Source organism: Eschscholzia californica, unplaced genomic scaffold (genome assembly GCF_041429995.1).
Source record: "Eschscholzia californica isolate CP2 unplaced genomic scaffold, dmEscCali1.0.p SCAF_3, whole genome shotgun sequence".
In the NCBI taxonomy this organism is placed as follows: domain Eukaryota; kingdom Viridiplantae; phylum Streptophyta; class Magnoliopsida; order Ranunculales; family Papaveraceae; genus Eschscholzia; species Eschscholzia californica.
The window spans coordinates 16,113,774-16,138,594 of NW_028238420.1; the positions used below are offsets into that span (position 1 = coordinate 16,113,774).

Consider the following 24,821-nt stretch of genomic DNA (forward strand, 5'->3'; position numbering starts at 1 on the left):
TTTTTGTAATGGTGCAGGTTCCCTTAACCAGCTTATTATTTAATAGAATAACAGTTGAAAACTGCTATAAGTGTACACATGTCTACTTCAGAAACCCTAAAAACTTAGCTGCCATAAGAGAGATACAAATCAACACCCATTGGACAACAAACACAAAAATAGAACATACTTTACAAGTTAGTTATGAAAGATCACTCTGATCTTAAGTCTTCAGATATATTGAGATAACAACACTCCTATATCTTCCTCAGATAGCCTGCCTGTCGAATTTTGTTCGAACTTTTAAGTTTATCCCGTCAACAAAATTAAAATTGTAACGTCACGAAAAATCCGAACTGTCTTCTACTTCTACCATTGTTCATCCACCTTCTTTCTTCTTTTGTTTACGCGATCTACATCCATCACAAACCTTCTTTTGACTCTTCATAACGGAACTTTAGGTCTTCTGCTGTCTCCTTTTCTTTTTGGACATTTTTTGAACATTCTCTTTCTTCATCAACCATTCAGTACTTTACTTTTGTTTTTCCTTTCTTTATCTTCATTCATTTATTCTTTCTTACAAGATTGATAATCACATTTCTTTCACCCCTTTACTTTCCAGCTTGATCATCTGTGTTCTCTCTTTATTACCTTTCCTTGTCCTTATCCGTTCTGATTCTTCTCCTGCTTTGTCCATCTTTGACTTAAATTTCACCTCCCTTCCCTTATGCTTGTAGGCGACGAAATCCTTCTTTTCTAATATCCACTCCGGTGGTTGCCACATTCGATATCTCTGATGAACAGTTCATCAGGACTGGAGATAAATGTTACCTATACGGACTATTCGGAGGAAAGAGTATCAACATCAAGCCATTGTATTGAGATACAAGATTAAAATCCCCAATACACATACCCCGAGTTTTTCGCTTCGACATGTTACTCAAGAAGCTTAAGCTGCAAAATCACAAGAAGAGATAGCGGAATCTTGAATCAAAAGGCAAAATTGTGAAGGTCCGAGGACTTAAGAGCCTTTGCATTTGCCGACGCTGGGAGGAACAGTCTCGAACCATGGTAGCTTGTTCTGGGGAAAGGAACTGGCCAATCCAGTCAGGCAGCATTGAGTCCTCTACTACGCCCTTGGCAAAACAATGCAACAACTTTGGCACTAGTAGTTTTCCTTTATTACTTATACCGACTGATGCTCGAATATAATCTCTCATCGAACTTTTGAGATCTTCTATCACTGTTGCCGCCTTGTAGATCCTCACCTATATCGAAGAAGATAAATAGCATAAGTGCACTTTAATTTGTTTGTAAGATTCTACGAAACTACATGTTATTTTATTAAGTAGAGTTAGAGAACATTGTAATCCAACGGTTATTGGGTGGTAAACACATTCCTTTCTAATCTCCTTTTGACTTAATAAGCATTTAGAGACACTAGTTATTTACATGGTATCAGAGAAGACTCAAAGAAGTCATCCCCGGCAAAACCCAAATAGTGATTGGATTGAATGAGAGAAATATAATAAACCAAATAACTTCGAACTTTAGATGAATAACCATTCATGTATCAGCAGGAAAGAAGAGCCAGATGGAGTCTTACTGCAGGTGAAGAATACATTCCGCAACTCAGAGCAAATGTTAGAAGGGGCTCTGGTTTCTCGATCGAGTACTTCCTATGCTCATCTGATATCTTAAATTTGTGAAGGGCAAGAACTAAGGCCTACATACAAAAGTATGAAGTTAGAAAGATATCTACTCCTATAAAAGTGAGACACAGATATTATATGAGAACAAGCAAGAATGACAATATTTATTAGCATTGGATTGCATACAAATTGTGGTCGATGAACAGGAGGTTTCATCTTCAAAATGATGTACTCAATATCCGCTGCACTGAATGAGTGCCCTCCGATAGTATAAGCAACCTGTGATACATAGGGTTTTCTCATTAATATTAGTGTGCATAATATTCCAACCAAGTTCTTTAACTTTTTCGAGAAGGCCCATAAGATAGAAGACCAAACCTTCTGCATTAACGAGAAAAGTTTGATGTCACTTCTTGGAACTCCATATGCTAGATAAGCCTGAGAAAACGGAATATGAAGCAATTAAAACATAGCGCTTAAACCATCCAGAAGAGAGTAAGAATCAACATATACTACAATGAATGCCGGAAACAAGTGCACAAGTGTATTTGATAAGCTTCAACTAGGGTCAATACAAGAGTCGAGTCTTAGAAAAACCAGCAATGTTGAACATGATAACAAGGTTGAGACATGCACTTACATGCATAATTAATGCATTATACAAGTTGATCCAAAATGCTAGCTTTTCATTGCAACTCATGCAAGCTGGGTTGACTTTGGACAATTGTTCAACAAGAAACCTGTATAAAAAGCAAAATCAGTAAAGCTATAGTACAGATAGTAGTTAGCAAGAAGCCTTTCAATAAAATGTTTTAGACAAAATTTATAATGTGCAAAATAAGCTCGGTTTTTCTTAAAATTTATCAAAAAATTTTGTAGTACTTAAGGATCCGCTTAAACAGTGGTCCTAATTAGGAACTGAAATTCATTAAGTTTCTGCTTTATAAGCGTTGAGTATTTGCAACAGCCACAGTTATGTTTTGTGATTTGTGTTGTTGCCGCTGAAAGACAATATGGATTTGGCAAGTGGTCTGAATGGTTGCAGCTAGTCGGATCCACAGAATCACATCCTCTTCTGGCGAAGTCATTGTGACTTAAAACAGATAATCACTGTAATTTAGTCAATATCAAGTGAAAAAGCTTAATCTTCACTTCATGAGCTATTAATGGTTGGTGCAGTTGAAGCCAGGATCCCAGACATAATGGAACGGGGTAATCAGGCAAATAAACCCAGGTTTTCAAAAACTATGTCGAGACTAAACAACTATTTGTGACATGAAGAACTTTAGATGTTAAGTTTCAAGGACAGAGTTCAAGTACCTAAATCTTTTAAGAGCCCCAGCAGCGTACTCTAGTTGTTTTTCTCCAACAGACATCCAAGAAACCTCAGCTGCCATACCATAGCTTCCAATGTTTTTCATCCATTTTACGTTTCCGTGAACTTGATATGGATCAGACATGTTTTCTCTAGATAAAACTTCAAAGTCATTATGTAATACAACTGAAGGACTGCGCGTTATTGAGGGAATAACAGATGAGTCTGAGAAGGACGCAAGGGAAGAACGAGAAATGTGTCCTATTGGTGAAGCAGGTGAAGCTAAGTATCCAGAAGAAGATAACTTTGATGAATCGGCTAGAGAGAGGAAAATGTTTCTCATGCACCCAACCATTTCCTCTGATAGCTGATTAGGGTGATTCCACAGGTTACCAGTGAAAGAACCGAGGTTTCCACCCACCATACCAGGCGACAGGTTATTGATATATGTCTCAACTTTGTCTTCACTACATGATGTTGATATCTGCAGCAGAGAAAGTAAACTCAGCTTCTTTTATTCGTCCTCTACTCAGCTATACTGAAATCAGGAAGTAATTCAAAAACTCAATCTAGGAAAAATCCCAGAAAGAATACCAGCTCGTTTGAAGAAGCAGCAGCATAAGCTAGCCACGAGGGTGAACAAATGGATATCTGTCTTAAATGGTATTCGGCGAGGCGTCGCTCGTTCCTCTCCTGACTAAGCTGAAATTGCAACTCAACCAACTCTTCTTCGAGTACCGATACAGTAGTCTCCAGCTTAGCTATGCTACCCAAGAGCTCTTGAACCTGCCAAATTCAGTTCTTAGAATTTAAGAAGGAGATCATATTAATATACACACGAGAACGAGATACCAATTTCACAGACTAACCTTCTTTGGTAGCTGACAAGAAGAATTAGGCAACGGTGCACTAGAGTGCTCAAGAGCACTTGCCAGTGCTAAATGCAATTCAATCTCTATATCCAGCTGCCTCTGCAACTGTGTAATCTGTAATATACAATTATTAGCAAATCCTAAGAAATCACCCTTTTGAAATATAGCAAGAAGAAACTTTACTAACTAGACTAGTGACAATTCATTTAATACATTGCTGTGTCAAAGCATAATCTATAAGACAAGAAGCACAGAGTTAAGAATTTGTTATTGGAGTTGGAAGAAACCAACTGAAACAAGATTGCAGATACTCTTTTTCTACTTGTCATTGTTTGTTGCAAACTATTACTGTTCCATTATTCTCGGATAACTCTATCCACTCCATCAATTACATGAATTTGATTATACGAAATCGTACCGTTTACCCTATAATCCATACTATCTAAAGTGTTCCCTCTTTTTAACAAGAAAAGAACTATATACAAAAGGAACGGATAACTACAAGATACTATATGTTAAAGAAAACCCTTAAGTGAGAGATATGGCAATTTTTTCCTTTTAGCCCAAAAATAAATACGAGTCAAATTGGATGTACTGATGTTCTTAAAGTACACTCTTTTATTCTTGAAAATTGCCTGTTTCTAAATTACAATATACCCCACACTACTGCATGCGGGAGAGTACTCCGCAGCTTCGCTTCCTTTCGGATAGACAGGGTCTACCAGCCTCCTAGCAAATACTTAATGTCTCTTGGAGTGATCCATGTAGGAATAGCTGCTGCAATGAAACCTTCGTAACTTCCATGAAACTTCTTTTCTCTTTTTGAAAAGGGACTAGAATAATATATTAATCACAAAATAAAGGGTCGCAAATAATATCTACAAGTATCACCCAAGAGGGTCTATGCAAGCTAAAAATGTGCCTCATAGTTCAAAGTGAAGTCCCTCAAAGAAAGAGAAAAATGCCCATTTTGATTCTTGGGTCAAAAGAAGACAAGTGCTACAATGGAGGATAAAATTGTATCAAAATTAGTTCTCTCTCCTTTGAAGGTTCCTCTATTCCTAGCTTTCCAAATGCTCCAATGTATCACGTGACGGAGCAAAGACCATAAATTTTTCAGATTAGCTTGAAGTGGTAGATGCTCCTCCCAACCAAAAATCAAGCTCTTGCTGTCACTCGGAATAACCCAAGTAATACAAGCCGGTTTAACAAAAAGTTCCAAATACGTGAAGATACCTCACGATGAAGGAGATGAATAGTGGTTTCTTCCTCCCTCTTGCATTACAAACACCTATTAACCCAAATACCTCCCCTTTTCTTAAGATTGTCGATTGCAGGGATTTTGCAAAGAAAGACGACCAAACAAAAGAATCAATTTTCATAGGCCTATCTTTCTTCCAAATACCTTTCTTAGGTAAATCCGTACTCGTGTTAGTTGTCTTTGTGTATTCCATATAGCATGACTTGACCGAAAAACCTTTGTTCTTATCCAGCACCCACGTTCTCTTATCCTCACCTAAATTGGGGAGAAGATTACCTAATCTCAAGTAGGCTTGCAAATAAATCAATCTCCCAATCATTAAGGTTTCTTCTTAATCCCAAATTCCATGAGATACAATCTATGTCTAAATTATAACAATAAAACACACTTCTTACAGAAGACACATCTATTAGCCGATATCTATTTTGAAGTGTTTTATGAATTTATACTTGCAAACTATCCAAAATGATACCGGGCTGCTTTTCATCCTGAGATTTCTGCAATTTCATGCCATTCAATCCTTCTGGATCGAATTTGTTACCAAGTAAATACACTATTTATCTACCAAAACTTCAGTTAACAGTGAAAAAGTAGTATCACCCCTCAAATCACTTTTGAGTACAGGTCGTGAACTCGTGATCAAAATTTAATAACACAACTGAGTAAACTAGTTCTCTAACATGTTCATTCCAAACTCCAAAGTTATTTTCGGACGCCCAAGTATTCTCTTGTTGCTACATTTTCTTGAAACATAGTTAATCACTTAATCATAAAATTCATATCTAAAGGATTCACTTTACTTAGAAAATAAGAAGAGTGAGAAATGCTACATACTTCTTGTTCAAGCTGGGATCTGTATAGACAACTCTTTTCCCTCCTCTCTCCTCCATCATCCTGGGTCTTAACGTCGTCCTGAAGAAAGAACTTCAAGTTTCAGAACCAAAAACTTAAAAATAAAAAATAGGTATAATTCAAATTCCTGAACTTAATACCCTGATTAGTCTAATTAAAATCTAAATCAATTTCAGTTTCCCCATTATTAAGAAAAATTAACTCATCTTCAAGAATGAAAAAATGGGGAGAGTAGGTAACTGTGAGTAAACTTTGTACCCACCTCATTTAACCCATGATCCATTGAAATCGAAGAAGATGAAGAAGAAGAAGACAGGGAGCGATTTGGAAGACGGGATTTCAAAATCCTCATACCATCTTTGCCTTTTCGCAAATATTTCTGAATCGTATTGCTACTGTTGTAACACAACAAATTAGACATTTCACAAAAAAAAAAAAAAAAAAAATCTTTGGAGAGAGATAGAGAGAGAGAGAGAGAGGGGGGGGGGGGGGGGGGGGGGGGGAGATCTTACAATTGAAGAGGGAGAAGAAGAGAAGAATGGGGAGGGTAGAGATCATGAGCAGATTCATGTTCATGACTGGGAGCAGATTCTGCCTTCAGACACAGCATATTTTCCTACCCACAAATGAAATTACTGAACTGAACTGAGAAGAGGAGCTCTACCCACTTCTGATCCCTCAATTTACTCACTCCTCTTGGCCTTCTTCTTCTTCTTCTTCTTCTTCTTCCCTGTAAATTACCCACTTTCTCTCTCTACTCTTCACACTCTCTACGCTCCACTATATGATCACTTTATTCGATTCCTCCCTTTGTTTGCCTTCTTTATTTTCTTTCTTTCTTTCTTTTTTTTTGTTGAACTATTTCTTTCTTTCGGCAGAGAAGAAAAGAATTAAAGAAATAGAAATAGACCCACTCAGAGACACACTATGAAAAGCTCAACAAAAACGTTGAAACTGATTTTGCTTTCTTCGGTCTCACCCACTTCATCACTACAATTACTACTATGGTACTTTTATACCTACTCATAGTCCCCACTCTCACTCATCATCACTCTCTCTCTCTCTCTCTCTATATGTATCCGGCAGGCTCAGGCTGAAGAAAAGTTTATGTATTAGCAACTCCAAAGAGAATTTTTGTTTTTATTTTTACTAGGTTATGTCTCGTGCCTCGGGACACGAACAATTATATCAATTAAATTTGACGAAAATTTAATTTCTGGTGCTTGCATAAGTGTCTCATAGTAGGTCTAGCCGCTCTCCTCAAACATGCCACCCGACTTTACATATTTATTATTTCTCTATTCCTAATTTTTTGGTATTCTACTTAGGCCATGTTTGGCGCGCGGGAATGGCGTGGGAATGGAATGTGATTCCCGAGAATCACATTTCAGATAATTGTTTGACTTGCGGGAATGGTGTGGGTCCGGAAATGTGATTCCCTCAAAAAGGAGTAATAGCAAACCCAGGGGAGGTGGGTTTGTGATTCACATTCTCCCGGAACCACATAATTTAATATTTATTGACAAATATATCTTTCACAAAATATTGAATTACCATTTTAATTTTTTGTAGGATTTGGAATTAATAAGTATTATTTATGTTTGTGAACAAAAGTTAATTTTAGATAAATTTCTATTTAGATTTACGAACAAAATTTAATTTTAGATAAATTTTTATTAAAATATTTATTTATTATCTTTAAATTCCAACCCTTTGATGTATCGTGTTATTATTTTATATCTACGAATTTGAAAAATTAATACTGATTTTAATATATTACAAAGTTAATGTGTATATTTTATGCTAAAAAAAAAAGTTGATGTATAAAAAGTGAACTGTTACAAATATTTACATTCTTATTCCTATACGAACCAAACACCTAATTAGGAATATGTCAGGAATCAAATTCTCATTCCTGGTCAAACCAAACATCAAACTACAGTAATCTGATTCCCAGGAATCACGTTACGGGAATGTGATTCCCAGGTATCACATTCCATTCCCGCGCGCCTTATTGTTTCCTTTTTTCTTAAATTAGTTATTTTATTGAGAGAGAAAGATTTCATTTTCTCTTTTTAAACTCTTGTAAGTTTTTTTTTTGTTTTCTTTTTTTTCTTAAATTGGTTATTTTATTTCAAAGAACCTGGTTATTTTTCTAAATAGGTTACTTTATTTCTATGAAGGAGTAAAGGACTATATTCAAAATTTTGAGGACTTCTAGACAATATCTATTATATAAAACAGAAGGGAAAACGATGACTAGAACAAACATCCTTTTTTTAATAGAGGATATTGTCTAGAAGCCCTTCTCAAAATTTAAAATATAGTCCTTCGTAGAAATAAAGTTACCTATTTAAAAAACAATAATCCTTTCCTTCGTAGAAATAAAATTATAATTTAAGAAAAAAAAAGTAACAAAATAAATTTCAAGGTTAAAAAAAGAAATTAAAATCTCTCTTTCTCAATAAAATAATAAATAATTTAAGAGAAAATAAACAAAAAAAAATAATACAAAAATAATAATAACTAATAAAAATCTCTCATATTGTCTAGAAGCCCTTCTCAAAATTTAAAATATAATCCTTCGTAGAAATAATGTTACCTGTTTAAAAAACAATAATCATTTCTTTCTTAGAAATAAAAATTTTAATTTAAGAAAAAAAGAAACAAAATAAATTTCAAGGTTAAAAAAAGAAATTAAAATCTCTCTCTCTCAATAAAAATAATAACTAATTAAAATCTCTTTCTCAAGTGCTAGGGCACAGGATATACCATAGTCTTTATTAAAAAAGGATGTTCGTTCCAGTCAGCATTTTCCCTTCTGTTTTATTACATAGGTTTTTTAAAACCAAAGAAAAAATTGATCAAATGACAAAGAAATTCTTCCGTGGAAGGGGAGTCCCTGAGGTTTTGGTGGCCCGGACCGAGGGCTAAGTATATGATCTCTATTGGATTCGTCTTAACCCAATATTGACTAACCACTGTAAGTATATTACCCACAAATAGATTTACAATTTCAAGCACAAGAATTTTTTTTTTTTTTTTGGGGAAATTGACTACGATAGTCATTACATTTGGCATTGATACATCAAAGATGTGATAAGCTAATCGCCCATTTAAATTCTTACAAGACCGGGCCTATAGCCCAATTAAACTATAACCTAAAGTCCAACTACATTATTCATACCCTAATAATCTCAATTCAAATAACCAAAGATTCCACCTTCTCTCAAATTCGAACCTGAGACCTCCAGGACTTTCTGAAGTTTACGTCAACACCTTGGAACCACTTGGGCTACCAATTGTTGACAAACACAAGAAATTTAAAACTCTATAATTTAGTTCTTCATTATGTAGACTAGAGAGTCTGTTGGTAATATCTTTAAAGAAATTTCAGGAACAGATAATGGTCGTGTTTGTCTTTGGTACTTCAGTAGATCTTCAAAGAATAGCCCTACTTCAATGCAGCCTATGAATAGATTACGGTCCGATCATGGTTTGGACATCTTGTCTAGGTTACTGGATTTATGTTCCTAACTCCAGCCTCTAGGTCATCTTTTGACCATTAGTTCCCCTCTTTACCATTACTCTTTTACTTATAAAACATCCCTTTCTATATCAACAGTTGATATTGATGGTCACCAATCATTTAAGGATACGAACTTCATTAGTCTCTCTCTAGCTCTCTAAATTTTGAAAAAATAACTAGAATTACCATCGAGTTTTGTTTTTCTTAGTAGATATAAAATCAGAGTCGAAGTCTGAATATTAACAGATTAGATTTCTTAGTGTGTACTTTTCATGTCTGACTCATCTTAATGAATGCATTGCTACGCATTTTTGGCCCATTCGAATAATAGTAAAACCAGATCGTGATTGAGAAAAACATGCCACCGAATAAAAATATGAAATGAGAAGAGAGAAAATCTTAGGGAGGAAGAGGCCCTGCTGGAAAACAAACTAGAAGAATCTGAACTTAAACAAGCATATTTTTCCATTATCCAATTGTGAGATGATGGAATTTAACCATAGAAATTCCTGATCAAACCAAAAAATAAAAAGAAAACAGAAAAACAACTTTTGGTAGCATACTCCGAAATTGAGCAAATTGGTTTGATGCTGCTGAAATCCGGAACCCGCCACCAAGTAGAATTCTGCCTGCCATAATTAAAAAAAAAGGTACACAACTAGATGATCACTAAAATGTGGCCTATTTACATGTTTAGAATGCCAAAAGCCATGGAACCAATCACTGCCCTTGTGGAAGTGATACCATGTGCAATTTTCATTTCCTCGAACGGTATTTTGCTGATATTAAGTCCTGCAATCGTACGACAACTTTTGCCCTTGCAGACTACTTTCCACTCTTTAACGCATTTGGCACAACTAGAGAGACGGGAGAGAAAAAGTATACCATATAATTCTGTGTTTCTCATTTATATCGGACTTGCTTTTGATACCTGCCATTACATACAAATGAACTGAAAAAAATAAGCTATAGAAATATTAATTTGTCTAACAGTTAAAAGAATAAGATTACGCCTTATAAAGATTTCTATTGGCACTAAAAATTTAATTAGATCATCGCAGAAGGTTCTCTCGTACTGATATTTCATGAACATAAATATTTAGTGCCAATAGTTATAATTACATTTGTTATGGCAATTGGAATTATATTAACTTGTACTTATATATGTTACGTCAGATGTTCTATAGATACAAAGAAAGTAGTGCCACAAACTACTCTCTTTTAGATCATGGACCACGAGAAGAATTTGTTTCGATCTGTATCTTTCAACCCATAATAGGCATTGTACCTAACTAATATTAGAGATAACAACCATGTTTCTTTTAGAACGCATAACTACCTAGAAACATGAACTACAAATGGAATGTAAAAAGGCTTGAATGAAATACTGATATTCAGAAAATATGCAAGGGAACCTGGTTTTGTGAGCATGTAGCAGTAGTCCAGCGGTGAGGATTTGTAGTTGTAGGTCTATCATTGATAAAAGTCACTATTCTTGACTGTGGTTCTCTCTCATCTACAAGGAGGGGTGGCAGTTCTCTCATGACCCATAATACAAAAGCTGAGGGTACCGATGAACCTGGAAATACATTAAAAAAAAAGTAAGAAGTCTCGGAGGATAAGGATCTAGCAGTGTTGAAACTGCTAATAACAATTTTATTTTCTAGAAGCCAACAAGGAAAAGTTAATAAAAGAATAAGAGAAAGTATGGGAGAGAAAAAATTTAGGATTGTATTTAAACCTAATATTGTGAAGTGGCGCTTAAAGAAACAACTATACAAATTTAATAGTGTCGGAGGATAAGGATCTAGCAGTGTTGAAAACTGGAAAGATCCAATCACAGTGAGGCATTGGTACAAAAGGCTAATGGGTCTTGAAAGTAACCACAACCATTAGACGAGAGCAGTGTTGAATAAGTTCATCCGAACCAGGATTTCTTTCACATTCTGGCCAGCATATTTACACAAGCTTCCGACAGCTGACATTCTGGGTCATAGAGGTATATTTGGGCCAAATTGGTGTGCCAGATGCAAGAAGGGTGACAGCAATCGCCACCTGCTCCTCAATTGTTCAGAGGCCTATAGTGCTATACCATATGGAACTTCTTAATTAAGTCGTACTGCCAAATTTGGATTCCAGAGGACATTGATCAATGCATCACTCAACGGGAAAGCCTGAGATTCCCTATAGTACCATATGGAACTTCTTAATTAAGTTGTTTGGCCAAACTTGGATTCCGGAGGACATTGATCAATGCATAAGTCAATGGGAAAGCCGAGATTCCCTATCAGAGGGAAGGACCTCCGGAAGATCATTACCCACGCAATCTTATGGGGGATTTGGAATGATAGGAACAAGCTCATTTTCGACCACAAGACTGGATAGTATTGCGACTATCCTCGCTATTCAGGCAATCCTCTTCCACTAGAGCAAGCAAATGGATCGAGCAAAAAAACATTAATTTCTTAGACTTTTCAGTTAGCTGGGAGGCTTTTATGGAAACGTTGTAATAATCAATCTGCGGCAGCACTTGGCTGCTTAGGGGTGTCTTCCGCCTCTGAAGGACCCCAATTTGTATCCTTTTCCTCTCTCCTTTCAATCAAATAAATTTTTTTAAAAAAATCAACTCAAATAGCATGTGCCTTTTAATTTACTAGTGAGAAATAATTACCTATAAAATAGTATAGAATTATAAGAAGTGGTGTAGTTACACCATTGACATTCACTGGATGCCAGTGATACAGAAGCTGCAACCATTCAGATAGGATATTTAGTATTCTAAACAGGCAAGGGTGTATACAATTGCATTATAGAGCTAGGAAGAAAGAAAATGCATACTGGAACATCTGAAACAAGAGCTACTATGGCACTGGTTGTGAAGCATACAACAGAGACAACTGCCAAACCTCCAACCTGTAAAAGGTATCGCTTAAAGAGAATAGAAGATAATCATTCAAAAAAGATGGTATAGTTCTAGAGTCCATACTTAGGTAGCGTTTGTTCTAATCTGAATCTGAACCTGACTCACTTTTATGTGTATTTTATCATTGATACTCAAACATGTGTTCCGGCAAGTTTTTGTCTCTCTCATAAAATCAGATTATAAAAAGATGTGCACCTTGAGATGGAGACTTGTTCTAGGATCTGACTTAATTAGATAGAAAGAGGAATGCAAAAACGCTTGCTTAACATGAAAACTAATTCAGATTTCAGAACTTAGAAAAACAAACACTACCTTCGTGTACTAGCATTCTAAAATTAGGGATGTGAAAGTTACTAAAACAATGAGGAAATACCTTCCATATTTCAGTTGAAGCTCTATCAGATCGCACTCTTCTCATTCTTAAGACAAGTAACACACCTGATACAACAAGAATCACATAGTGAAGTTGAAAAGGTGTAACCATGAAATATATATATATATATATATCTACAAATGATACACTAATACTAATAATAAGTGTTAAGTAGAAGGTTGCTTTGTCTAAGCTGACGAACTCGGATTCGGCTCGGGATCGGCCAAAGGCCGAACCCGAGTTACTTGTCCAACTCAAGGCTATATGCAAATAAAATTTCAATATTTGACCATGTAATGGCATGTATCTAGTTCTTGTGCTATTTTCATGCATAGGCTTCATTCAAGAACTCCTATGGTCCTACCTTCAACATTAGTTACATAACGGACTAATAAATAAGATAATAAATATTATAAACTAAAAAGTCGCTTGGTGTTTCTAAATACCGTTTGGTATCTGTAAGAACTAATACTCGAACTTTTTAAAAGTTTGATAATAAATATTATAGTTTGAAACTTTCTAATTGTCAGATCACTCTTGTTATTTCAAAAAATGTCAACTAAATATTAAATAAGATATTATTTGATTCCATTTGGATTCTCGGAAGTTGGAAAGTGGAAAGTTTTCAACGGAGTTCAGCTGGAACGGGCAAGTCGAGATGACTTGGGACTCGGCCGAGTCAGCCGAATTACTCGGCCAGACCCTAGATTTTGGTACTCAACAATCGAGTCAGACTGCTTAGGTGTCTGTACATCTTACATGATACTAAATTTGTTAGGCTGAGAGATCATGTCAATAAGCTAATACCCCTTAACATCGATTCAAATCCATGGAGTTTGATTGATTGCGTTACTTTAACAATTTAACATCAACCAGAATTCATTGAACTACGATTGATTGCATTACTTTAGCTATTTAACATCAATCCGAATTCATTGAGTTTTGATTGATGACGTTATAATGAAATTCTCTACTCTTTGTGGTTTATATAAACAAAAACATGGAAACACAACTGTTTCTTTTACAATTTACAAATACAAAGGTTAAATCCAAAATGGCCCCCATAATGGGACCAACTCCCCCAACTTCAATAAGCTCGAAAATGGGTTTCTACCGATTCTACATCTTCACCTAAACACATGATTGTGCATTAAACATCCCCTGACAACAAAAACAAACTAATCCAATCATGATTATTTGCAATAACGGTGAGTTGTAATGAAAATTATATTGATTAGGAAATGTGTTTATCCCGATTCTACGTCTTCACTTAAACACATGATTGGTTTGTTATCTGATTCAATTTTCAGAATTCTAGTGAGAGAAAGAAAGAACATTAGATGCTCCTGAAATCCTCCACGATTACTACTTGAATTTGTTAGATTTAGCAGTAATGTCTTGGCAATTGCTTTTGGGAATACATTTACTTATGGGACGCTTCAGATTCTAGTGAGAGAAAGATAGAACATTAGATGCTCCTGAGGTCCTGTTACTAGTGCTAGTTGGGCACCCTATGGTCGTCATATCGCTAATAGATTGAACAATTCTGAAGTTCAATTATGGGATACTACTTCTGACAGACAATTAAGAACTCTTCGAGGCGGCCGTGGATCACGAGTTGGAGCTACGGATTGGAACAATCACATTCTTACAACTGGTGGAATGGATGGTTTGATTTTGAACAACGACCTTAGAATAAGATTCCACTTTGTCGAAACATATAGAGGACACGAACAAGAGGTTTGTGGATTGAAATGGTCTTCCTGTTGCCACCAACTAGCATGTGGTGGAAATGATAATCTTTAGAGATGGAATTTATTGAAGTATAACTAGGGGGTCCAAACTGCATTATTGATTATGTAAGGGTAGAGTGCGAATTTTTGTTAGTATAACTTTAGAGACGGAATATTCTCAGATGATTCGGTCAAAATGGAGTCCAAAGTGCAACACTGGAAAAAGGGAGGCCAAGGCTCAAAGCGGCAAGTCAATTATAGGAAAGGGGGTCCAAACAGCAAATCTCCTTACTCCTTTTAGATTGTTTTTTAGTTTTCCTTTTTACCCTTCCATGAGCTGACAAATGTATTATAATTGGCATTTTTCCTCTCTAATTATTACTCTTATTTCTCTCCCTATCTTTCTCACATCTTCATCTTCTCTCTCATCTTCATCTTCTTTTCTCATCTATCTTCTCTCTCCTTATATTCTTCTTTCCGCATCCAATTCAACGCCTTCCTCCAACTTATTTTTTCCGCAGTTTTACCAACTTCCTCCATTTAACTCTTTCCTTTTTCACTATTATCATCAATTATAAAGTATTCACTAACATTGAATCCCATGTTGTTAGAGCATAAGAACACATCAATAGTGTATGAAGGTCTCATCACTATTCCACCTCCTTTACAATCTAATATTGCTTAACTTGAAATGGTGGAATGTTATTCGGAACTTTACCCCCTATCATATGTGTTGCATACCATTTTCCTTCCCTGTTTTAGGTACTTAGAGATCCAATACTCAAAGTATTTTGTACCTTAATCTTCATACACAATTTATTAAAAAAATTAACTAGTTCAGTGGTTAACTACATGATTTTAAGATTTTAAATTTTATGGGAACAAATTTTTTGGATGTTAATATAATTATGTATCAAATTTTGGTGTTTTTTTAGGCAGAATCTGCCTGCAAAATCAAGGTCCACCTTTTATAAGACCTTGATCTCTCTGCAAAGTTTTTCCTCTTTAATTCAATCAAAGTATTCAACAAAAAAACATATATCCATTTTGCATGCAACCATGCATTATGATAAACATATACAGTATCTAAAATAAGAGTTAAAACGTCCCACCACCAAAAAATAATGTAAGAAAGAGGCCCCTACCATATCGTACAATGAACATGGTTGCACACCACGAACCAACACTATCCCCGCATGGATAAAAGAAGGTGGAAGCAACTGCAGGTTTGCACTCTCTTGCATGGCTGAATGGAGTAAAAGGTAAGGATATTGTGTGTGGGGAGTGGAAGATCACAAGCTGTAAATTCCTCAACATCTTGGTCTAACAAGACGTAGATAACTTAGTTCCAAATAGACATAGTTTATGTGTCAATAAGGGTTAAGGACAGGTCGGACATGGAAATAACTCTAGAGCGAAAGAATGACTTGAGAGGTCTAAGCAGTACGACTCGGACCTTGGCCGAGAGCCGAGTCAGCTGACTCACTCGGCCGAGTCAGGAGACTACTAGACTAGAGGAAGTACGTACTAGTAATAGACTTGGAGGTTCGACCATGAAACTAGCAATTTATGGAGAGAAATAGTGGGGGATAAGTATGGATCCAACCCAGATAGTTGGGCGGATACAGTTAAACACTCATCTTATGGCTGTGGGGTTTGGAAAGGCCTTCACGGCCTCTTGAGCAAGTTTCGTAACTTGACTAAATGGGATATTAGAAATGGTAATGCGGCTAGCTTTTGGTGAGATGTGTGGGTGGGCTCTCGGACTTTAAAGGAGCGCTTCCCTATGATATTTCAGGTGTCGACCGACAAAAAGGCCAAGGTCAGCAAGATGTATAACCAGGAGCTCCAGATTTGGGAGATTAATGTCAGAAGACCTCTTAATGATTGGGAAGTGCTGTCGTATGTGGAGCTGCTGGACCTGCTCCAAGAGGTGAAGTTGAACCAGGATCCAGATCGAAGGGTTTAAATTACCGATCAGAAGGACGAAATGTCGGTCAAGTGCTATGCTCGGTTAGATTCGGACACTCAAATCATAACTCCAACCTTAGCCAAAGTGCTGAGGAGAAGGTTAATCCCTCCACGGGTTGGATTTATGCTTTGGGCAATCATAATCGGCAAAATTCCGACGATAGAGTCTCTTCGAAGGAGGGGCTTCCAGATCCCTAGTCGGTGCATTATGTGCAAGGAACAGGAGGAATCAAGTGCGCATCTATTCTTGCACTGTAAAGTCGCTCAGGGGTTATGGTCTTATTTCTTGGGTTCGATGAAAGTCCAGTGGTGCATGCCGAGCTCCCTGAGCTTATGCCTAGAACAGTGGGAAGATGCCCCGAAACCCAAGGCTAAGAGGGAGATCTGGAACCTCGTTCCAGTGGCGATTTTCTGGTGTATATGGAAGGACCGCAACAACAAGATTTTTAAAGACGCCAATATCAATTCTAGCCTAGATGTGGAAGATGTTAAAGCTTGTATTTTAATTTGGGCAAAGTGTCTGCCGAAGTTCTATCATGCTTCTTTCCATAATGTAGTTCGGAATTGGGAAGCATGGATCTCGTGAAGGATCCATCTGCTCTCCCCTTTGTATAGTTTTCGTTTTAATATTAATTCAAATTTTCAAAAAAAAAAAAATAGACTTTGTGCAATGATTTATTGAGCTCGAGCTCATACTGACTACTAGACTATAGGAAGTACTTGCTAGTAATAGACTTTGAGCAGTGATTCATTAAGCTCGAGCTCATACCTCATGGTATGAGCTCGAGCTCCTGACCGTAGATATCAAGGAGGGTGAAATAGATATGGAAAGATGACAGCTTGCATTCACATGTTGGTTAGAGAAATATTGGAAATAATGAAATAAGTCTTGTAAATCAACTGATTTATAACCATCGCCATTAACTTTAATTCATGGGCACAAACACAATACACCGTAATCCTCTTTCCATCTCACTTAAAATAATCCATGGACACAACTTCCCAAGTCAGCCATAACTATTAGTTACTTTTTTTTCTTTTTTCAGTTTTTGCAACATATTAATTACTTTCCTATATAGAATTTGGAATTCCTCTTTGATTTGGAGAGTTTCTTTTTCTTCTCATCTATTATTTTTGAGAGGTTCTTTAATAAAAAAAAGTAATAGCACATTAAATTGCAACACAATTTTAAAATTTAACCATACAAAAAAAATTTATTTTTTAATCTTCTTCCATAACGGAATATCAAAGTAATTAACCTATTCGATAAACTAATTTTTTTCATTTTCAAGAACATGCTTCCACGAAAAGGTACGTTTCTCAACATTAACGAGGGTGAATCCCAACATTTAACTACTAATAGTGAGAAAAAAGATGATATTTACAGTACACATGAGAGTGACGATGAATGTAAATTAGGGGATAACATCAACAAAAAGCATGAAGATTTAGAAGGAGATGTACGAGAAAAACAGTATGATGATATTCAGAATGAGTACAATGAATTTCGGCAGTGTGTTGGCATGGAAATTAAATCTCCCGATGAAGCTTACAACTTCTACAATCAATATGCATCTAATATGAGGTTTAGTGTTCGAAAGTCTTCGACCTGTAAGTCTAATCTCACTAACACAATAATAGGTCGAAAGTATTGTTGCTCGCTACAAGGATTGTCTAATTCCAAGTCCCTAATCTAGTATTTAATTAAATTTAAGTCCTTAATTTTATTTTCTATATAAATACTTATGTCTTATTTCAAGTTATAAATTTATAGTTTAATGAATAAAAAGTATAATATTTTTTTTAAATGTAATGTTTTTGTAATGGAATATATTTGTAATTTTTGATATAATTATTAGGAGTTGTAATGAGTTTTTGTTAAATTATAACATTAAAATAATGAGTTAAAGTAGTTTGGAGGGATGAATAGTTTTCCACCATTGAAGTGGAGCTCCAAAAGTGGGACCCAAATTTGGAGAAGATTCCAATTTGGAGGGGCTTTTGGAGCTCCACCCTTGGAGATGCTCTAAGTTGTTTGTGATGTGCAAATCTAAATTGTCATGAATGACTGAATTGTAATGCAACTTTGACCGAGGCCTTGATGGTGCAGCAGGGGGCTCGCAAAATGTAGTCATGGCCTTCAAGGAGGATATGGTCAAACATGCTTCCAACATCAATTCTGAAGTGCTTTAGGAAGTTACAGACACTAAATAGTGAAGGTGAAATCATGTAGTCATGGCCTTCAAGGAGGATATGATCAAACATGCTTCCAACATCAGTTCTGAAGTGCTTTAGGAAGATACAGACATACAGTTACATTATGGCCTAACTAAGAAATGGAGTTTCCGGAGTGGGATTGTATATTAAGAAGACTGATTTTAAAAGAGCTTATACAAAGTTTGGTGCCATGAATGCACCTATAAAGGATTCGTAAATTGATAGGCTACAGGCATCTATCACCCTTATGTTATGGCTAAACTCATCAATTTAGGTAACTCGGATTGTTGAAGAGTAACACTGATCGAGGCATAGCCTTGTATGCGCAGATACCATTTCAAATATACAAAGGACTGTGTAGTCTACAATAATAGATTTCTATGCTACATTCTGATTTGCAAGTTGAAAATGATATTTTAGAAGAAAAAAAATCTAACTGGAATGATAAGCTACTCACCATAAGTAGCCAAAGCTCCTGCTAATAGAATGACAGCAACTGCAAAAAGATCTGTGTACACCTGCAAGTCATATGCAATAATAAGATCAGTAAATCACAACTGTATTACTCAACATATGCCCTTATAAAGCAACTGTTGTTTTTCCAGTACGGTCATCCACCATAGAATAACCTCTTTTCCCATTGCACGCACTTTTTTACTATAAATAGAATTTATTTTTAAAGCAAAATAATGATAAAAACAGAGACAGTTAAAGAAACTTGTTTTGATTGTTCATTACCATTTCTTACCATTATGGCGGTCTTTGAGCGCTTTTCAAGAGTAACTCATGTCAAACACAAAGCTTTATAACAGCATCGACTGTTACCACTATTTTACAATTATTTAGAATTGGTATTCCATCCGAAAGACTAATTTCATTATGGTTTAGCGACAGTTATATCCACTAATAACTATTTACTTGGACATTGGGTCAGTACCCCTGAGCATTCTATCTGATATAGTTCCCGTAAATATGAAATTATTTCAGGTGTGACAGAGAGTCAGTGGAACATACGAGAAAGATTTTGTTCGCAAAAAGATACGATTTTTCCAAAATAAAAAGAAATAGAAAAACTGTAATGATTTCATTAACTCGGTTCAGCAACGCTACACTACCAGTACTGATGAACTAACTGCGAATATTCTGTATCAGAAAAGAATCTATTTTGGCTCCAAAAGTATCCTAGAAAGGGAAATTCAACTACTTCAAACTATTACTTGGTATGTAATATAAAAGCATCAAACAGAGCCAAACAAGTGTCTGTTTTAACTAATAACTATAACCTAATTAAAAAACCTCAACTTGAGCTCATTTATAATTTTCAAAACATTAAGACATTCCAAAAGCTGATAATGGACATAAAATTAATGAGGGAATTGGGGAAGTTCTACAATAAATAAAAATAATCTGAGAAAGTTTCATGGTTAAAGAAAGTCCATACCCGGGCAACTACTGCAGAGTCAACAGGATTTTTTCCCATACCAATCCAGATTAGCAGAGAAAATCCCACCATTATGACAAAGATTAGAACCACTACCTAGTAGAACAATCAAGAAGTAAGGTGAGCTCAGGTTCACTTCACTACACCGCATGACATTGTGTTAAGTGTTTACCAAGATCACAACTTTTTGCCGGCTTCCGACGAAAGGGCAACATCTTCTAAGACCATGGATAGACTGTGGCTTCGTCATTCTTTTCTCCAACAATGGCGCACGAGGACTATTGCTGTCGTCATCTTCATCTTCATCGTTTGTTTGGTGGTGAAGGTCCACCCTATAAAATCATTTTCCAGAGAACCAGGCAGTAAGATCATCATTGTCCTGTTGATTCCTGATATAGCAATAATGTGCTTCCAAATAGTTCAAAAATCATAATAAATTTGGTTAGGTCGAATAATGTACTGCAACATGATAACATTTCAAAGCACCCGATATCTCCAAGTTATAACAATGACAGACAGATTTGTTTTGTTTCAAGTGATAACACCATGAAGGCATGTATAAGCTATAGACCTGAAACGACTCAAAGACATAAACAGAGGTGCTCTTCCACCTCTTTAACTGGAGTGTGATGTTGCGCTTAAATATAAAGAAGGGGATGTATTAGAGAAATTTATCAACTATTGAATCTGCTTAAGATTAAAAGCAAAGAAAAGAACGAGAAAGAGTTGAATAAATTATACCAAGAGAAGAGTTACGAATAATAGAGATATAGAGCATATGTGGTTTTACAGCAGAAATAGGCAAGAGATCTTACCAGAATGACAAAATTAGAAGAAATGCTGCTAAAAACAAAATTTTCGGACAGCCTGTAGGAGAATGTCATAAATTAAAATCTCAGGCAGCTTGTATTCTAAACTTAGAGAAATATATTAACTATTGACACGAGAACTAACCAATGAAGATGAACCCACAAACATGTGACCAGCATGACCATCCCTTACAAGTGGCAATAAGAGTTGATACAAAATAAACAAAGTAACCTGCACAGTGATTAAGTTAACTTACAGACCTCGTAATCGTACAGAAGACGTGATAAAAATAAACAAGTTACCACATAAATATATGTGGACAAAGAGTTGATAGACTTAAGAGTATAATATTGATAATATCTAACAGAAGGGTAAAACTAAATAGACAATTATTATCCCAGGAATACAGAAATTTAACAGATCTTAAGAGATTATAGACTTACGATACATTAACGCAAAAAAGCAAAATAATTGTGTTGGTTGCATTAAAGTGTAACAGTGTCCTCATCAGAAAACGGAAGTGCAAAGTGAAAGAAAAACAATATCTCACCTATATTTGAAGCCCCAATCATGAGATGGAAGACCTGCAACAGGAAATCCATTGTCTCTTAAGGGAAATGATAGAAAAAGTAATCGGCACAAAGACAACCCTACCTATTGTCCTTATGGACTTATACTATTATACCTTATTCGCAAATCACTAAATAAGTTACGACAAACGTTATTGAAATAGAAGTAGATCTCTGGTTTTGTAAATGCTACAATTTTATGATTTGTGAGCATGCCATATGGACACATAATCGTGCCAAGCTGTTTTGTCTTGTAACTTTTACCAAGTTCATCCGATGCGCCATGCTTCAGCTAGGTAAGGGCGAAACTATAGCAAAACAAAGGGGACTCAGATTGGCATGAGACTGAGGAGCCACTTTTCAGGAAAAGAAAGAAAACAGATGACCCATTGCCCGGTTATATTAAGGAAGCTATTTGATTTTTCAGTTTTGCATTTTATAGCTTACTTTTTCAAGAAGGTTGTGCCATTTATAGCACATAGAAGTTAGAAGGTTCTCGCTAGAGAGGTCTCCAGGTATTGCTTCAGCGGAACTGGTGTGTTCAGCAACAACTATTCGTATGCAGATCAAGACACAAGAAGAGGTATGATGTAGGACAGTACAAGACACTGGAAGAATTTTCCTAAGCTTTTTACTGGCTACTTCATTTTGCACATAAGTTTGTGGATGGTATGTAGATGAAAACTTGAGTCTAGTGCCCATCATGTGTCGAAGTGTTTTTAAGACATAACTTGTAAACATGATATCCCTACCAAACACTATTCCGTGAAGATGAATGACCTCTCTGAAAGACATTAGCACAATATGAAGCAGTTGGAGAAGGAATAAAATGTGTCTCATCATTTTTTTAGTGAAGGAAGAAAAGCAATAACACAATGACGGAGGTTTTCCCCCATGATCTCATTTTTTTAATTCTCATCAACCCATGTCTCCAATCTTGAATTCTCATTAGGATAAATCCTATAGTGTGGTAGATTTGGTATGGAGGCCTCCGGACAAGTTCATTTTTTATTTATTCATTGAAGGGATATCTTGTGAGAAGTCTTCAGGGATTTGACTGTTGTTCCTTGAGTAAGGGTTCTACCTATGGAAGAGTGTACAATAGGTTCAAGAGGTAACTTCTTTGCGGCCAAGGGATAAATAACAGCTCTACTTTTGTGTCTTGAACAAACTGTCTTTCATTAACTATGTGCGCAGATTTGAGTTTGCCGTCATTGACATTTGACACATGTGTTCATACCACCATTATTTTTAGTATCATTCTTATTCTTGAGTGGAAGGGGAGCCGCCTTAATATTCTTTTCTTCAGTTTTAGATTATTCTCATGCCGCATTTCCAAACTAGCCAGTCAAGTGGTATTGATAGCATTTTGTGCTTTTATCCTAGTTAGTATCCATTTCAAGTTGATCCACTACGGGTCGACATGCAAAACCTTTTTTTAAGAAACAAAACAGAATTGTCCTAATACAGTAATGCAATGCCTAGATGCTGAATTAGCAGATCCTAACAAATAATCCACATGACTTGTAACTAAACAGCAGTAATAGAAAAGAGAAAAGGAGCAATAGACTTTACTCTTGGAAAGAAAGCAGTAGAGAATACTCAAAGAATTTTGAACTAACAATGACTTGTAACTAAACAGCACTAACAATGCGAATATTTTGTTACCTTTTGGCGAGTCCAGCCAAGTTGTTTACTCCGCATGTGAATCCTTATCAACTGATCAAAGGCAGAGGTACCCATGTTATAATATGCAACTTTAAACAGAGAGCTGAGCTAAATGCTCTCAATGCAACTCAAATCATACTTAATTACTATGGGGTGATCTCACAGCGTCAACGATGATAGGAGTTTCACCTAAAGAGATGGATAACAAGTTCTAATTGTTTCCAAGTCACCGAAAAGTAACACTGAGATAGAGAGAGTATGGATTACTCGGTGTTGATAAGTAATTGAAAAGAAGCATAAATGTAAGTATCTAACTTGCCTCACCTACCCAAAACGACTTTACTATAACTCTATTAGATAATCTAAACACAAATTTCTCTCCATTTACCTCTCAATTTCGACATTTCAACTCACAACATGAAAATTGCCCCCACATTGAATTCTCAGTGGACTTAAAAGAAAGAATTTTTCAATCAACTCAAAAGGGACAAAATTGATAAAACCTAGAACTTCCATTATCATCTTCAAACACATTACGACCAACATTTCGAGCCGTTCACTCTTTTTCAAACAAAATATTATCATTTTTCCCATTGTAATCAACAGTAGGTGCCCTAAATTTCACTCTAAAGGGCAGAATGCAATGAAATAGAACAAATCAAAGAAACGATTCATATAACTGAAAAAAAAATGAGATAATGTGAAGGAAATTAAGGAACGCGAACCTGAGAAAATGCAATAGATGCAATTATACCATCGATACAAGCAATGATAACATTAACTGCGACCAAAGCTGGTGGTAAGCAATTCCCATTTTTGAATCCCCACATCCTCTTCTCCGACATTTTACCAATCGGAGATACACAGGAATAACACCTCTCTCTCTCTAGATATTGACCTAAGATTAAAATTCGGAAAATAGAAATCTTGCGAAATTTACTTCAACCAGGCTGATCCTCAACGCAGATTTACATCTCTCTCTCTCTCTTCCTGTGTCTCTCTCTCTTTCTTTCTCTTTCTTTCTCTATCAAGTTTGACTGTTATTTTGATGGACGAGTCCCCGAGGGAGAGAGATAAGAGTTTTAAAGAGACGAGTTCAATCAGGAAGTACGGCAGCTGAGACCTACCTAAAGTCTTGTGTGACTTGATAGTTGCCGTTGGATCATATAACTTATATACATCACAAAATCCAATTGTACCTATACTCATTGGGTGTTTGTCTTTAACACTTAGAGCATCCCCAATGGTTAGCACCAAAAAAAACACCAAAAAGGAATCTTCACCAAATTTTTTGGTGTTTTCAAATTGGGGAACCCAAAGGCAAAACACTAAAAGTCTCACCAAATCACTATTCATCACACTAAATGTCATTTTTACCATTTTTTAACACTAATTTTTTTGTAAAATAAATTTAACTAGTTGAAATTACAAGACTTAAACTACAAATTAAACTAATACGACATTTTAATAAAACTACAAACCGAAACTAATACGACATTTTACTAAAACCACGACATTTTACTACACCTAAAAATTGAAGCTAATACGACATTTTACTAAAATGTCAAATTGAAACTACTTTGTTAATATGGAGGTAAATCATTATCTTCGTAGTCACCTCCACCTCCACCTCCACTGCTATAGCTACCTCCATCT

The 24,821-nt window shown here is 35.8% G+C and overlaps 2 protein-coding genes across 6 annotated transcripts; both read right to left on the minus strand.

Moving 5' to 3' along the window:
• LOC147548702 (uncharacterized) lies at window positions 1–7,089 on the minus strand. 4 transcript variants are annotated; one of them, XM_086664724.1, is made up of 12 exons: window positions 6,444–7,054; window positions 6,194–6,326; window positions 5,914–5,991; window positions 3,816–3,932; window positions 3,541–3,732; window positions 2,952–3,430; window positions 2,272–2,371; window positions 2,010–2,069; window positions 1,818–1,910; window positions 1,586–1,705; window positions 893–1,247; window positions 1–819 (listed from the first exon to the last, which is right to left on the minus strand). In XM_086664724.1, exons 1-11 carry the CDS (start codon window positions 6,539–6,541, stop codon window positions 942–944), a joined length of 1,776 nt encoding a protein of 591 aa, XP_086520850.1. In that variant the 5' UTR covers window positions 6,542–7,054; the 3' UTR covers window positions 1–819; window positions 893–941. The 4 variants fall into 4 exon arrangements, with proteins under 4 accessions (XP_086520850.1, XP_086520852.1, XP_086520849.1 ...); XM_086664726.1 differs by having other exon boundaries at window positions 6,194–6,323; window positions 6,444–7,044; XM_086664723.1 differs by having other exon boundaries at window positions 1–1,247; window positions 6,444–7,089.
• Window positions 7,090–9,880: 2,791 nt separating this feature from the next.
• CAND3 (tobamovirus multiplication protein) lies at window positions 9,881–24,311 on the minus strand. Of its 2 annotated transcripts, XM_086667196.1 has the most exons (14): window positions 23,891–24,311; window positions 23,166–23,216; window positions 21,479–21,512; window positions 21,073–21,159; window positions 20,934–20,985; window positions 20,291–20,450; window positions 20,119–20,214; window positions 19,135–19,195; window positions 12,757–12,821; window positions 12,299–12,373; window positions 12,132–12,207; window positions 10,876–11,039; window positions 10,346–10,391; window positions 9,881–10,089 (listed from the first exon to the last, which is right to left on the minus strand). In XM_086667196.1, exons 1-13 carry the CDS (start codon window positions 24,008–24,010, stop codon window positions 10,368–10,370), a joined length of 1,065 nt encoding a protein of 354 aa, XP_086523322.1. In that variant the 5' UTR covers window positions 24,011–24,311; the 3' UTR covers window positions 9,881–10,089; window positions 10,346–10,367. The 2 variants fall into 2 exon arrangements, with proteins under 2 accessions (XP_086523322.1, XP_086523321.1); XM_086667195.1 differs by having other exon boundaries at window positions 9,881–10,391.
• Window positions 24,312–24,821: the final 510 nt, after the last annotated feature.

Coding starts and splice junctions, on each gene's coding strand:
- LOC147548702 (XM_086664723.1), bottom strand. CDS start 6,541: ATGCTGTGTCTGAAGGCAGAATCTGCTCCCAGTCATGAACATGAATCT. Junction 5,992..6,193: donor TGGATCATGGGTTAAATGAG/GTGGGTACAAAG, acceptor TTCTTTCTTCAG/GACGACGTTAAGACCCAGGA. Junction 3,431..3,540: donor CTGCTTCTTCAAACGAGCTG/GTATTCTTTCTG, acceptor TCTCTGCTGCAG/ATATCAACATCATGTAGTGA.
- CAND3 (XM_086667196.1), bottom strand. CDS start 24,010: ATGTCGGAGAAGAGGATGTGGGGATTCAAAAATGGGAATTGCTTACCA. Junction 20,986..21,072: donor TTGTGGGTTCATCTTCATTG/GTTAGTTCTCGT, acceptor ATTCTCCTACAG/GCTGTCCGAAAATTTTGTTT. Junction 10,392..10,875: donor CTACATGCTCACAAAACCAG/GTTCCCTTGCAT, acceptor ATGTAATGGCAG/GTATCAAAAGCAAGTCCGAT.